Raw genomic sequence first — 13,802 nt, 5'->3', positions numbered from 1 at the left:
ATTAACTATCAAATCGGTGCATCAATGCTAGGAAGTATCTGTCGCTCTATTAATATGAGAAAGGTGCTGCAGTCACTTCCACACAAGAAATGGAGGTAAACAACCACCAGACCCCCCCCACCCCTAATACACCCTCCTCCTCGTCCTCTTCCTCCAAAGCCTGCTGGATCTGCACAGCACGAAGCAGCAGCAGCAGCAGCAGAACGAGGAGGAGGAGGAGGAGGAGGCACGGGTAGAGGGGTTACTCTAATTCCTAGGTGTGTGCGTGCATGTGTGTGCGAGTCCTAGTGTGTGTGGTGGCGTGCTCTGCCTTCCTAAAAGCAGAACTGCCCCCCCCCCCAACCTCTCATCTATGCAAAGGAACCTGCAATTCCTCCGAGGGCTGTGAAGGTGCACTTCTCCACTCGACCGCGCATGCGCACCCTATCCGACTCACTATCTGGCAAGTTTTGGGTTGCACGCCACTGCGAATCGTGCACAATTTGTTGCCATTACACCCCCCCCCCCACACACACACACACACACAAACCGCTTGACACCACGCGCATGCTCACTACCGACATGTGCGTTTCCTATTTAAACGCTTTACTTCACACGCACATGCCATCGGACCTCCACCGCATCTTATGACGTCACATTACAACTTTAAGATGACTGTACATTTCATGTGATTTATTGGCAAAGGGCTCAAAGAGAATCACGAAAGTGCATCCCAAACCGCGACATTCGTGATATTATATGCATTTACCGTTCACTGTAATATTGATTAGAATGCAATAATAAGGGAGGTGTTTATCTTGTTCTGCTGGGGGCGGGGGTAATTGCGCTTGCGTACTAGCAACATGTGCATTTCCTCTTTAAAATGTGTTAGTTCCATCACACACACCTTCGCACACGTACTAAGTCGGATGCCGAATTGCTGCATCAGAACCACAAACCTCATTACATTCGTATACCGTTACGTTAATTATAAAACAGGAACATAATCAAGGGGTATTTACCATGTTCTGCTGGGGAAGGGGTCACATCGATTAGGAGACCATCGGGATCCAAGCACATGTAAATGTTGTTCCTCTGGGTGAACTTCCACGTTGGGTTGACAGGAGCCTTCCCCCTCCCACCCACTTTGACAGCTTAGGAAAAAAAAAAGAAATCCACATAAAATTCACACACCCCCGACAAAATCAGAGGGGAAAAAAGTCAGCTGGAGTAGCTCCAGGTCACGGAGCAGCGGGGCCGGGGTGTCGCCGCCACCGTAGCCGCGTTTCACTACGCGCTGAGCGGCTTACAGCGCACGACATGCCGCTCACTGGAAAAAATCATGTCGCATTTTTTTTTCACGAAAATACAGCAGCGTCCAAAAATAGTTTGGAAATCGGAGGTCCCCCAAAAGATTGCAATCCAGTTTGTTTCGCAATCCTCTACCTCTCTTCTTCTTCTTCCAAAACACACTACCAGGATAACACGTCCTCCTCGTCCCTCTCTGGCCGGGCCGCACGGTGTTGGACGCGGATATGCACAAGATGAACGTCCCCTCCGTCCTGCAGCCCTGCACGCTCCTCCTTAAAAAAGGAGGGAGAGAGAGAGTGAGCGAGAGAGACAAAACAAATGTGGAGGAGGAATGGAGTGGTGGAGCCTCAGCTTGAAAACTCTTTTGGCGCCATATTTATGGCGTACTTTGAATTGAGCAGCACGGTTGTGGCACTTCCTCGTCGTGCCGTTTCTGAGATGCGAGCGCCCCCTACAGGAAAACGATGCCACTTTGAGCAAGTACGTCATTCCGTACAGGACAGCGGAACAAAATGTACTAATACGTTCACACGTAATTGTATTAAGATGTTTAACTGCTGAATGAATGACAAACAAGAATCCATTCTTGGCCCCCTACTAAAGTTTTATTTTATTGATGTATGTCATTATGTATGCATTTGTGCCTCTTCAGAAATGTTTTTTTTTTGGAGGGAGGTATTTTTCGCAATGTCTGTAACAAAATAGCAATCGCAAATGGGCATGCGGCTGTCTGTGTTCAGGATGAACCAGTCGCATTCTCGTGTTAAATGAGAGTCAGCAAACATTTGCCACCATTTAAGGTGCCTCTCATTAACCCTTAATAAAGTTCATATGTTGTGGTAGGCTTTTCCCGAAGGTGTTGTGAGAACACTGACTGCTATTTGGACCTGCTGGTCATTGGTTTGCAAATGTTTTTTTTCTTGTCATATCTCAAAACTTGGCATTTGAACGGAGGGGTGTAGATTTCTTTTTTTATTTCCACGGTATATGTATGGTCTCCCACAATCCTCTCAGGTTTCAAGGTCACATTGACGGGTTCTAAAGTAAATGTAAAACTATGTGATGCATTAATTTTATGTGCAGATTTCACCTTGGGAAAGGACAAACCTGGACAATTGCCAAGCATCCAATCAGATCGCAGCAATGTCATCTGCTACGCTGCATCGTATGCTGTGATGTATTTTCCATCGTTGTCATCCTCCGTTGTTTTCTTAAACCTCGGCAAGTGGCATGGTGCAAAATATTAGGGACAACTCTCAGGATGATGCAATGAACCTCCCCTACCCCTGTCCCCTTCTCGAGGTTTCTCATTTTTCCCGTTTTTTATTTTTTGCTTGCTCTCCTGGGCGTTAAGATCAGGGGATGTCGTTAATATTTGTCATCGGTTGGAATGGTAAACCCTTTGAGAGGTTTCTGCGATTAAGAGTTATATAAATAAATTTGACTTGACTCTCGTGAGATCTCAGTTCACCAAGCGAGAGGTAAATTTCATACACCTTCCTGCCCGGCACCATCAGTGAGTAAGTAGTTTTGTTTTATTTGACAGCGGTTAAATTCTTATTAGACTTACAAAGCGGAATGGCTTTTCAATTTTTGCAATAATGCAATATATTTAATGTATGTCTTAAAATACACTTGTTTACCATACTGAAATTTCACTCAAGCCTAATGTCACAAACTTCTTGTTCTAAGTAATGTACTTAATCTTTGCATTTATGCTGAGATGCATAAATACCCCCCCCCCCCCGCCACCCAGACTCTTGTAGTACTCTTTCCCACCACTGCATGTTGCTGTGTCCCAAAGTGCAGAGTAGAAAACAAAATCCGGGTAACTCTCCCAAAACCGGAAACCGCCTTCCTTGACAACGGTGTACTCGAGTTTTGCTCACGCTGCGGGCACTCTGCGCAACGATGTCGGTCTCGGACGTAAACGATTTTATCCGACAAAACCGTGCAGTGGCCGACCAAGTGGAGGCGTTCCGCGGACACTGGGAAAGCGACAAGCACTGGGTGCCCAGGAGGGAATTCATACTGCGGAATATGAACGACTTTGAGGGCGAGTTGCACATGGACCAGCTGCTTTCGCTTTCAATGGTGTGGGCCAACAACGTCTTCCTCGGCTGCCGGTACACAAGTCACTTTAAAGCCCCCAAGACAATGCAATATCTAATAATATGTGCTTGTTGAGCATCGCTAAGACAATAGAACACGTAAATTTTTTACGTTCGTTCGTGGTTCATAAAAAAAGTGTTTTGACAGTTCATATTTACACTTACCTCTTAAAACGTTGTAAAAGTCTGGACCACTGTCCTGCCTGTTTTCCAGCTCTCCCGCCTGCAACACACCTAATTCAGATGATAGGGTCATCAGCCAGCTCGGAAGCAACATTAGAACGATCATTTTTATGTTTTTGTGATTTAGTTAAACAACTGCCAACTTTAAACTGTTAAATTGAGACTAACGGCTCCAAAAGTTCTCAAACTGTTCAAAGTAGTTCTTTGGGCGAATTCTTCGGTTGTTTTTGTCCCCCCCCCCCAAACTACTCTTCTTCGTTGCTCACCCATGGAATGATGCTACATCAATTGGCTACTGCCCCCTTTGGCCATAAACGGAAATGCTTTTGGCGTCTGAGCTAATGATAAAAAATATATATTTTTTAAATAGCGAATAACATTATATACATTTCTATATTACCACACACAAAGCTTGTGGATATGAAATAAAATATTAAGTGGGGGATTTTGTGGAAGGAACAGTACGGCGTCTCAAGACATAACATAGTTTTTTTTCCCCTTGTTGTAGGTATAGCACGGAGCTCCTTGACAAAGTTAAACAAATGGCCGAGGGTATCGAGGTGGAGGACGCGCCCGTCTTCAAGACAAGAGATGAAATTGTAAAGCAGCAGCAGGTACAGTCCAGCCTGCAAGTTAAAATACCACATATATTACGAATTCAATCTGCTGACTCCGGTGTTGTTCTACTGTGCTTACAGGGCAGATGATGGATTCCTTTTCTTGCTGTTGGGAACATACAGGCTGTGCTTGTGTTCTCATGTTTGCTTTCACACCAAGACTTTTTTTTTTTTTTTATGAATTAATGCATGATGCCAGCAGTGTGGACATTTCACTGTCATTTTATCTCATTGTTGTAGTGTATTCGTTTTTATTTTTTTTAAATTGATGAAAAATGACCTATTTTAAATGTATTAAAATAAAAATCCTCCTTGGTGTGTTAACTGGAATTATTGGGCATGCTTTCACCCCAAAAAAGACAATTCTTGACAAACTGACCTTTTTTCTCAAGTACCCGGAAAAAGATGTTTTCTTAAATGCAACTATTCTGATTAAAATACAGCTATTCTCTAGACTACAACTTGTGCTGAAAAACACCATAAAGCTATGATTACTACTTGTTGATTTCTAACTATTGTCATTTGATTCAGATTTTTGTGTTGATAAAATGTGACTTTCTAGATTATGACTTGTCAAGAAAATACAATTCAACATGATTCTAAAAATATTCCTTCTGGAAAGATGGGACTTTTTTTGTCAGTCGGATACGTATTCTGCCACACGAGCGCATCAAGCAAAAGCACAAATGACAAAAGTCATCTGAAAAAAAAAATTTATTAACTTTTTTTTATACAGCATATTGTTATAAGTATACTTTCCTTTGACAAATGTAACATGTCCCTTCTGCTCAGTCGGAACAAATCCTAAATACATGATGCCACGATGCCAGTTAAAAAAAAAAAAAAAAGTCGCAATTTCCCAGCCTTTTTGATTTGGATTCAGGGAGTAAATGATTTTTATTTTCATGTATTTTTTTAGTTTTTCCGGCAAGCTTTTGAGTCCTTTTACATCAGAGGAAAAAAAATTCCCTCTAGAATACAAACTTAGCCTGACTCACCACACTTTTTGTCCTTCGATGCACTTCTTCTGCCTTGAGGTGGGAAAATCTGTCATCATGAAATTCATGTTAAAAGATGGCATCCAATCAAAAGGCTTTTTTAAACAACCCATGGGGGGGATTAAAAAAAAATTTGGTCATGAAACTGCCATTTCCAAACAAACCAAGCAGCAGCACACTGACAGCGTGTCAATCAAAAAAAAAAAACCCCACAAAGATATATTACACGTTCTGTTAGCAATAACTTATGTCACAACATGCAATAAAAAAGTAAAATAATTGGGGGTGGGGGGTAGATGATTCTGCCTCACTCCCTTGATATAACGTCCATAGTTTTTTTTTGTTTTTTTTTTGCAGGGTGGCACTTATTGAGTTTTTGTGATATGCGCATCTCCACACGCACGCACACACGCACACACGAGGTAAAATCAACGAGTGGGGGTGGGAGGAAGCAGGGGGGGGTTTGGGTTGGGGTCTCACACATCCACCCAGCTCTGCTCCACGATGGCCGTCACTCGCTTCTCATACTCCCGCTTGTTCTCCTGGTAGAGCTGCGCTGCCTGGCTGTTGGCTGGGCTGTTCGGATTGGGCTCGTCCAGCAACGACTACGAGAGAGATCGATTGATTGATAAATACCTAAGATTTGTTTTTCATTTTGGTATCAAGTCTGGACCAAAATCAGTCTCTCTCCAGTTTTGGTGCATTTAATTGGATATGATGATTTTCAGTTAACGACGGATTAGCGGGTGTGATGTCATCGGGTGTGTGGGAGTGGTGAAGGACAGCACCCACCTGGATAGAGGTGAGTATGGACGAAACATCATATGTGGGGCTCCAGCGGTTCTGGAGAATATCTAAACATATACTGCCATCTGCGTATACTGAGGGAACACGGCGAAAACAACAGTCAACACAAGTATTTTGGAATAAGAACAAAAAACGCAAAAATTGAGTCAAATATTTTACAAGGAAAAGTCACTAAAATAATGTTAGAGGCACTTGTGTTCATTTTACCATTGGGGTGAAACATTCTGGATACAAAGCGAACCGTGGGAGGCTTGTTAGGGTACTCCTCTGAAAATTCAATCAGAAGCTTAAACGTTCCTGCAGTGAGAGAGACAAAAAAATTTTTTTCCCCAATACATATACTTTTGGATACAAACTTAACGGTTACGGAAAAGCTGCAACCTTGCAAGAATCAAGCCACATCTTCACAACATTTCTTGACCAACAAAAGGTTGTAATCTGCTGATGTGATTTTTAATTTGATTTCAAAGAAAACTTGAGAGAATGACTGAGCCAATCAGCGAACACCATTTTTTTTTTGTGCAGGGAGAGGAATTTCAAGATTTACGACTGGCCCATAATGGCTGTTAAAGTTTAGTGCAGCAAAAATGGCCCATACATTTGTTAAAGATATCAGTAGTTCATGAAATACGAATCAGATACTGCACTCACAGCGAATAAATAAATGGCCCCTATAAGTCAATATTTCATCATATTTCTCTACCTATGACAATGAAAGAGCCCCAAACGGAGGAACTCACCATCTTCAAATGGCGTGCCGACAGGCCTGCAAAGACAAAACAAATCAGTCAATACCGTCAGTAACGCCGCGCGCGAAGGGAAGTCCACACTCTGCTGCTTGATTTCTGTGTTGACTGTGAAAACAAGGCGCATCCACTATGACATAACTTTGTTATCACACGTCGGGGTTGCCGGGCAGGTGGAAAAACAACAAGAGGAAAAAAAAAAAGGTAGGGCGGTGCAGAACAAGCGCGCCACTCACCCAAAAATAACAGCGTTCCAAAGCATGATATTGTTCTCCGATGGCGCTCCGCTCACACCGGTAGGAGGGTCCTCTTGAAGTCTGCACAGGACAAACAAAAGATTATTTTTCAAAGAAAAAAACAAAAGATGTCCAACTCTTGCTTATTTTTTTTCCATGGGGAAAAAAATCTTCAGGTACCTGTCAAATATCGCATTATCAATATCGCAAGGGATATTCACCACCCCGTGTCACACGTTCTTCCGATCTCACGCAGCCCTAATTTTAATCACGAAAAAGGTAGCAATCTGACCAGAGGAAAACGTCCATTCAAGTTGTATTTCTTTGAAAAAAAAAGGAACATTTTTCTATTGAAAGGTTGTATATTCACAAAATAGTCCTAATTTACAAGAACGTCCCACCCCCCTGCAAAGCAAGTTATCATCTAATGAGAATTCATTTCTTTCTGTTGAATAACATTGTGTTTCTACAAAAGAAGTAACACTGTGGAACAAAAAAAAAAAAATCTTATGCCAAACTTCATGTTTGGTTGCCATGGCAACACCACAGCTTAGGGCAGGTGTCGGCCTAATATCAGCTCTGATCAGACCTTGCACGCCAACTCCATCTGTGTGTGTGTGAGTGTGTGCGCGCACCCGTGTGTGCGAACACCAACGCATTGCAATTAACCTCATTAACCGTAAGCTCCCCCGAGATCTTCTCTGCTCCGTTCAACACTTCTCGATGTTTTGACAGTTGTGACTTGGTCCCAAAAAAAACAGAAAAAAAAAAAATAAATAAAAAAAAATAAAATAAAAACGAAATAAAAAAAAAAAACCAAGGCTTGGTCGGGAAATCCTTTCGTAGGCAAAATATTGGGAGATAAACCATCAAATCAATTGGGTAAGATGTATGTTTTTCCGTATCTGATTTTTGATGTCTTAGCAGAATGGAAATGTCAAATGTGACATCACGCCAAAAGCAGAGCTGGACGTTTTTCTAGATGTTGTGACGTTTCACAATAATGTTGTCGTGGGTATTAAAAAAAGTTGGGGGGTTGTGGCCTGAAAAAAATTCAAGAATTAAATTTTTTTTAAATAAAAAGTTGCAAATTAAGTTGGATTTTTCAAGAAAGAAATTGCTGGAGAAATAAGGCTGTATTTTTGCAGGCCGAGATTAAAAAAAAAAATTATTTCAGAGAGAATTAGACATTTTCAATTTTAAACGTGTATTATATCTTTTCTAAAACAAAAAAGTTCTTACGAGAATAAATTTGTATTTTTCTTGGAAACATTTTTTGGGGGAAGAACCCCCACCCCCACCCGAACCCACACACACAGCTGATGTTGCCATTGTTGACCGGGCTTGAGCAGTACATGCTTTAGCACCTGGGGACAAGCGTAGGGTTACACGACACCTTATCTGGTGTCCTCCTGCCCCAGCAGCCTTCCACAATACTGCAGCATTTTCACAACACAACACACACACATTGACAACAGATGGAAGACGGCAGCAGATTGCACATTGTGGGGACACCACTGTCATGATGTGTAAAAATACATTGATGCCACCATGTGCGAAAACTGAACCCGGTTAGCTCAGCGATTGGCTAATGCTTTTGTTTCACTGGCTTCTCGGGCAAGTCCCTTCTCCGATTGGCTGAAAATTTTCGAGAGGGGCTCCATTATGCATGACATCACTTACCCTATAAACTAAATTTAAATAGGACAAATACAACATTATTTAGGAAGGAGGCTGGGCAGCCAATGCAGTTTAACATTAACTCATACATAGTATGAAAGCTGCCTCGTGCTTTCCCTGACCCCTGACCTTTGCTTGTTGTCCTGTTTTACTGCCACCTCTCCACTCTCCTTCCCCCTCAGCTACTAGTTTGAGAGGGGGCAAGGAAGCGATGATGAAATCTGAGGCTGCTGCTGTATGGCTTCTGTGACGACTGACCGGGACAACATCTTTGGTGGATCACTTTCCCGGGAGGCGTTGCTATGGAGGATTCTGCATCGACTGACCGGGTCAGATTGTGACAAAGAAACACCTTGCAAAAGGCATCTAAACTGCTGCGCTCCATCTTGTTACATGGATTCTTATGCTGTTTCAACTAAGACTGTACAGCACCATACTATGTGATACATTTTGCTCACTCGGCATCCATTGCAGCCTGGCAATTCTGGAAGGGGGATGTTTCCATCTATGGTCTCTTCTCAAGGTTTCCTCCTGTCCCCAAATTGAAGTTTTGAGTTTTTCCAAGACAGGTCTGTGTGTGTGCCCAGGGGGTTGATAGTAGATCAGAGGATGTTGCCTGTCTGTGAAGCCCTTCGAGACTCTTTTGTGATTAGGGTATATACAAATACACCTGACTTAACACAAACACAAGGATGGTGCAGGTGTGAAACAAGCATTGACACTCAGCCATTTTAAAAACACAAACACTCACCTGTGCGCCACATTTCGGCCCAAATTGGCATTTGTACACACACACACACACACACACACACACACACACACACACACACACACACACACACACACATACAGATGACACTCGGCGTATGGCAACAGATTGTGGTTGGAGATACCACCCATACAACAATCATTGCCACTCTCAGCCATTTTAAAAGCACAAACCCCTCAGAAAATCTATCCTCAAAGCCACACTGCTACCCAAATTCGCATTAACATTTAATGCCGTGCCATCGAATGCTACTTGTGCTCGAGCAGGATGGCCCACATAATTCCATGTTGTTGCTTTCACAAGCAATTAAACAGGTTTCGGTTGGTTGTTCCTTTAATCTCATCACCCCCACAAAAAAACAACAGCCTGGCACACCAACGCTAATTAACGGCGTACGCTAAATGGCTCCCTTTGGTTGGAATTGGGTGGATAATTTGTCAAAAGTGTCACCGCAATGCCGAAGTATATCGCCTAAATAGACATCCGATGAGCTTAAACACAGCCTGCGTTCGGTCTGTTCGCCGGTAGCTCAAGCTAAGCTAACTTAGCTGGCATTAGCTCCAATCTGCTAACCCTGTTAGCACGCACACACACGCACACATAGTAAGAGAAAGGACGGACTGCGGTACCTTTTAAAATCCCTCATAAGCCGTCTCCTCGCCGGGGTGGACATTATTTCAAATTTAAAAAATAAAAATGTATGTACAAGGAAAGCAGGCGCATCAATCGATTGACGAGCGGTGCTTTTCTTCCGCTTGGAGCCCCCCTTTCTCTTGTTCTTTTTTTCCTCCACTGTCTTTCTCTCTCCCTCAAAACAAGCGTCTGGCAGGCTTACTCCATGTGATGACGTCACTGACTGACGGAGCTCACCAGCAGAGGCCCTGCCCCTTTAATGACGCACACGTGGCCATGTAACAGTGTGCAATGAGCACGTTAAGAGCCCACAACAAGATCGGTGATCAGGACATGATTTATGCAAAAAGTCATGGGTTGTATGGTTTGAGGGTGATTTGAATCGTAGACATTCGCCCCTGGGCCCCTCATTGATCATTTCAGGAAAATAGCGTTTCATAAATTCGTTACAATTACACAAAGAAAAAAGACATTTGATCCGGCAGATCAAATCGGTTAAAAAACATGGACGTCTAAAAATAACCCGTACCCACAATGCCACCTACTCGTCGTAGCGAGAACTGAAGTCACCGGCAGCCATCTTGCGTTGCCAATCTCCAGGCGTGCCCAACTCAAATTTCTCCGATGGGAATGCCGTAAAATATATCTCTGAGTGCTACTAAAAGATTTACCCACATCATGTTCTCAAAACCATGAACAATGAATGCAAGCAAATCTCATCAGGAAAATATTCACTGCGAAAGATAACTGTAACATCAGTCACTTTTCACGATACTGTACTGAGATCATATACTCTGAATGGTCGATGCAGCTACTGAAGTTGGTACTTTGCAAGGCTCTCGTTACTCCATGCAGAGATCATGGCGTAAAATGCACTGATAAAAGTTTTCAGGAAAAAAAAAGATAGTTGACTGTAATAATGGCAACGTTAGATGGCTACCCTGTGGCTTTGACACCCACTTCATAATGAGCATTACCGCCACCTAGAGCACCGGGGGAAGATACAAATGTTGGAAATGTCCATGTCAAACCTGGAGTTTAAATGTGTGGCGACTGAGAGGATTGAGCGTTCTGTTACGCACGAGGCTAATTTGCCATCACTGTCTTGCTTTGTCATTAGCATTGTTTTTAGAATTAAAATTTCACTCCTCCACAGACGGCTGAAATGCCTCCTTCTTCTCCATCGGTTATGACAGTGGGCAATAGTTTGAACTCATTTCGGACTTCGTGGAACTCTGAAGGTTCAAATGACAAGCTCCTCTCCATGTGACTTGCATTCTCGCCATGCTCTACGCCTCGCCTTTCTATTGATAGCCTGAAACGCCATCGAGGGAACGATTAAGACAGATTAAACGACAGTTATATTTGCTGGAGCTTTCACTGCAGCCCCCTCCCCCCCCCCCCATGTCATCTTCCCTCAAAGGTGGTCAGTATGTATAAATCTATCTGCTGGATCCACCTGGTTACAACACTGAAAATGCCCCATTTCAACCATTCACTGGGGGTGTTTCCTTCCGTAGGAGGATATCATAGCAGGACCCCTTGAATCCCCCCCAAATGTCGACGTCCAGTAAAATTTGGTTCCAGTTTTACGCATCCTATTATGACAGACATGTAGCCCAAGCTGAACTTTGTGTCAATTGGTGAAACCGGTGATGGGGGAGTCTTTTACCATGAATAGACCCCGAGATTCACCTTTTTCATGGCAAATCCTCGAAATGGTCAAAATTTGATGCCATGCTCTGCTCAGATCAGATAGTGGAGAAAAAAAATCCTTTTGTTGTTTCTCAACTTTTGACTTTGAGTTTTGATCCATCGCAAATACACTTAGGAGGAGCTGCTGTTTATGACATCTCACGCCTAGAAGCTCACACCATTACGGTTACTCCAGTAATTACAATTTATAAAACCAGGATTAAATTGTGAATTAAATTACCACCAGAATAAAATTGTACATTTTCAAAACGGCACGGACTAACCTGCACTACCTCCATAATAAACCCAGTCCTCGCCTGCCCTGGCACATGAGAGGGCTGGGGGCACTTCCTGGTATTCTGCAGCAGGTGGCGCTCTGGGCCAGGATGGAAATAGTAACCGGCTGTTGTCATGGTTTCAGGTTTCCTGAGATGAAGGGCTGCCTCCTAATTGGGGAGAAAAGAGAGGAGAGAAAGAGATAGAGGTTCGTGCTCCCTCCCCTTTTTGTTTTAAGACTCCTCTGCTATAATTAGACTCGAGCATTTCACGAAGAACACCAGGGAGCTCACAGAACAAAAACAGGGAATAAAATGTACTTATGACAAGTAAAACGATATTCAGTTGTGTTTATGGAAGTCTGTTCAAATGTTTATTACTGTTGTACATGCTCAAGTGGCTACAAAGCATACAAAACAAACAGTGTTCACCTTTGCAAGGATAGGCTGGATTTTTAGGCTAGCCTGTAAACAAGACAGGACACCAACTATAGGGCATAACAACATCGGCAAGACCGAGGATAGGATAGCCTAGACTGGGAAAACCTAGGATAGGCTAAGATCATTTAGAAAAGGGCATCAAAGGACAAGACAAGATATGATATATGATCAGATAATTGATGAGATGGGGCTAGGATAATTTAAGGAAAAACATGACAGGATAAGGCCAGGACAAATTACGGGTGGCTAGGATACGAAAGGCTTGGACAGGATGGAACAGGCTAAGCTAACCAAGACAAACACGCATGATAGTGTTACCTGATCACTTAGAGTTAAATGTTTCTTATCCACGGGGAGAATTTAAATCCAGGCTCTGTTCCTGAATTAGCTTCTATGAGCACAATAACATTGTGGCCATTGATTGGTCATGGTGATGACAGCGTCGTGTCTGCCGTGCAGCAGCTGACTGTTGAGTTATTTTAGATGAAGCCAAACGTATTCTTTTGTCCCCTGACTGTGATGTAATCATAGTCAACATGTCAACACGGTTGTGTACAGGGAGAGAATTTTAGCTTTGGTTTGTCATCACTGGAGATCAAACGAGCAGACCAAAGTCTGCAAGGACCGTCAGGAGGGTTTCATCTTAAAAGTGCTCACAGAGAGAGACTCACTTCATGGTAGAGTATTGTATTTATTGAGAATTGTATGGGCCTTTAAAATAAAATGACTTCATTTATTATAGCTGCCATTTGTCAAGCTGTAATCTCGCTTTGTTTCACGAACAATAACAAAGGAGCCCGGCGGCTTTCATTTAGGATTATTAATGAAGTCATACACTTGGCACTCGTGCCTCAGTGTCTTTGATCGCAAGTGGCTGAGTTTGCATTGCGAGGCTCAAATAAAGCTAGGATGCGTATCTTGGATCAATCTCAAGCGACGCGACTCCTCCATCTGAATATAATTCTACCACATGAAGACACCGAATAAGCACCACTGTTGCATAACACGTAAAATGGGTTTGTGGGTGAAAGGGTCTTTGCGTAAATGTGGGCTGAACAGTTTTGTTCTAACCGACTGTAAAGTAGGTCACTTTAGTTTAACTCCTGAATGATTAACACTGTGTAACCAAAGGGGGGAAACCTAAAACACAACTCCTGTGACAAAGCAGGTTCAGAAGAAAACTATATTATCGACCATGAATATTTATCAACCAGCTGTGCAGGCCCTGCGGGGATATTCAGTTAGTGCTATTCCCTTAAGGACTGACACAAACTTGGAAGAGGCCACAATTGATGACATGAGCAATAACAAGAGTGGTCAT

General features: G+C 42.9%; 3 protein-coding genes across 8 annotated transcripts in view; 1 reads left to right on the top strand and 2 right to left on the bottom strand.

Moving 5' to 3' along the window:
- The window catches only part of jade2 (jade family PHD finger 2), a 37,594-nt gene extending 35,688 nt beyond the window's left edge, over positions 1-1,906 (bottom strand). The window contains exon 1 of one of the 2 annotated variants that reach the window (XM_019869548.1): positions 1,002-1,906. In XM_019869548.1, coding sequence (XP_019725107.1) covers positions 1,002-1,004 — 3 coding nt within the window. In that variant the 5' untranslated portion in view covers positions 1,005-1,906. The remainder of the gene's footprint in view (positions 1-1,001) is intronic. The other variant, XM_019869547.1, reaches the window with a different exon arrangement.
- Positions 1,907-3,134: 1,228 nt separating this feature from the next.
- cdkn2aipnl (CDKN2A interacting protein N-terminal like) overlaps positions 3,135-13,802 on the top strand; it is a 29,015-nt gene continuing 18,347 nt past the window's right edge. For 3 of the 4 annotated variants that reach the window (XM_019869569.1, XM_019869570.1, XM_019869568.1), the window contains exons 1-2: positions 3,135-3,416; positions 4,093-4,198. In XM_019869569.1, the coding sequence (XP_019725128.1) occupies positions 3,202-3,416; positions 4,093-4,198 (321 nt within the window). In that variant the 5' untranslated portion in view covers positions 3,135-3,201. Of the gene's footprint in view, positions 3,417-4,092; positions 4,199-4,282; positions 4,513-13,802 lie in introns of those variants that run through there. The other variant, XM_019869571.1, reaches the window with a different exon arrangement.
- Positions 4,906-12,111, bottom strand: ube2b (ubiquitin-conjugating enzyme E2B (RAD6 homolog)). 2 transcript variants are annotated; one of them, XM_019869566.1, is made up of 6 exons: positions 10,067-10,300; positions 6,989-7,069; positions 6,747-6,772; positions 6,214-6,303; positions 5,992-6,080; positions 4,906-5,804 (listed from the first exon to the last, which is right to left on the bottom strand). In XM_019869566.1, the coding sequence occupies exons 1-6, from the start codon at positions 10,108-10,110 to the stop codon at positions 5,676-5,678; spliced, it is 459 nt and encodes a 152-aa protein (XP_019725125.1). In that variant the 5' UTR covers positions 10,111-10,300; the 3' UTR covers positions 4,906-5,675. The 2 variants fall into 2 exon arrangements, with proteins under 2 accessions (XP_019725125.1, XP_019725126.1); XM_019869567.1 differs by lacking the exon at positions 10,067-10,300 and adding an exon at positions 12,059-12,111 and having other exon boundaries at positions 5,112-5,804.

Source organism: Hippocampus comes, unplaced genomic scaffold, assembly GCF_001891065.2.
Source record: "Hippocampus comes isolate QL1 unplaced genomic scaffold, H_comes_QL1_v1.1 scaffold109, whole genome shotgun sequence".
In the NCBI taxonomy this organism is placed as follows: Eukaryota; Metazoa; Chordata; class Actinopteri; order Syngnathiformes; family Syngnathidae; genus Hippocampus; species Hippocampus comes.
This window is presented reverse-complemented; position numbering and strand designations above follow the sequence as displayed.

Coding starts and splice junctions, on each gene's coding strand:
- ube2b (XM_019869566.1), bottom strand. CDS start 10,110: ATGTCCACCCCGGCGAGGAGACGGCTTATGAGGGATTTTAAAAG. Junction 6,081..6,213: donor CAGAATGTTTCACCCCAATG/GTAAAATGAACA, acceptor GTGTTCCCTCAG/TATACGCAGATGGCAGTATA. Junction 5,805..5,991: donor CCATACTCACCTCTATCCAG/GTGGGTGCTGTC, acceptor TCTCTCTCGTAG/TCGTTGCTGGACGAGCCCAA.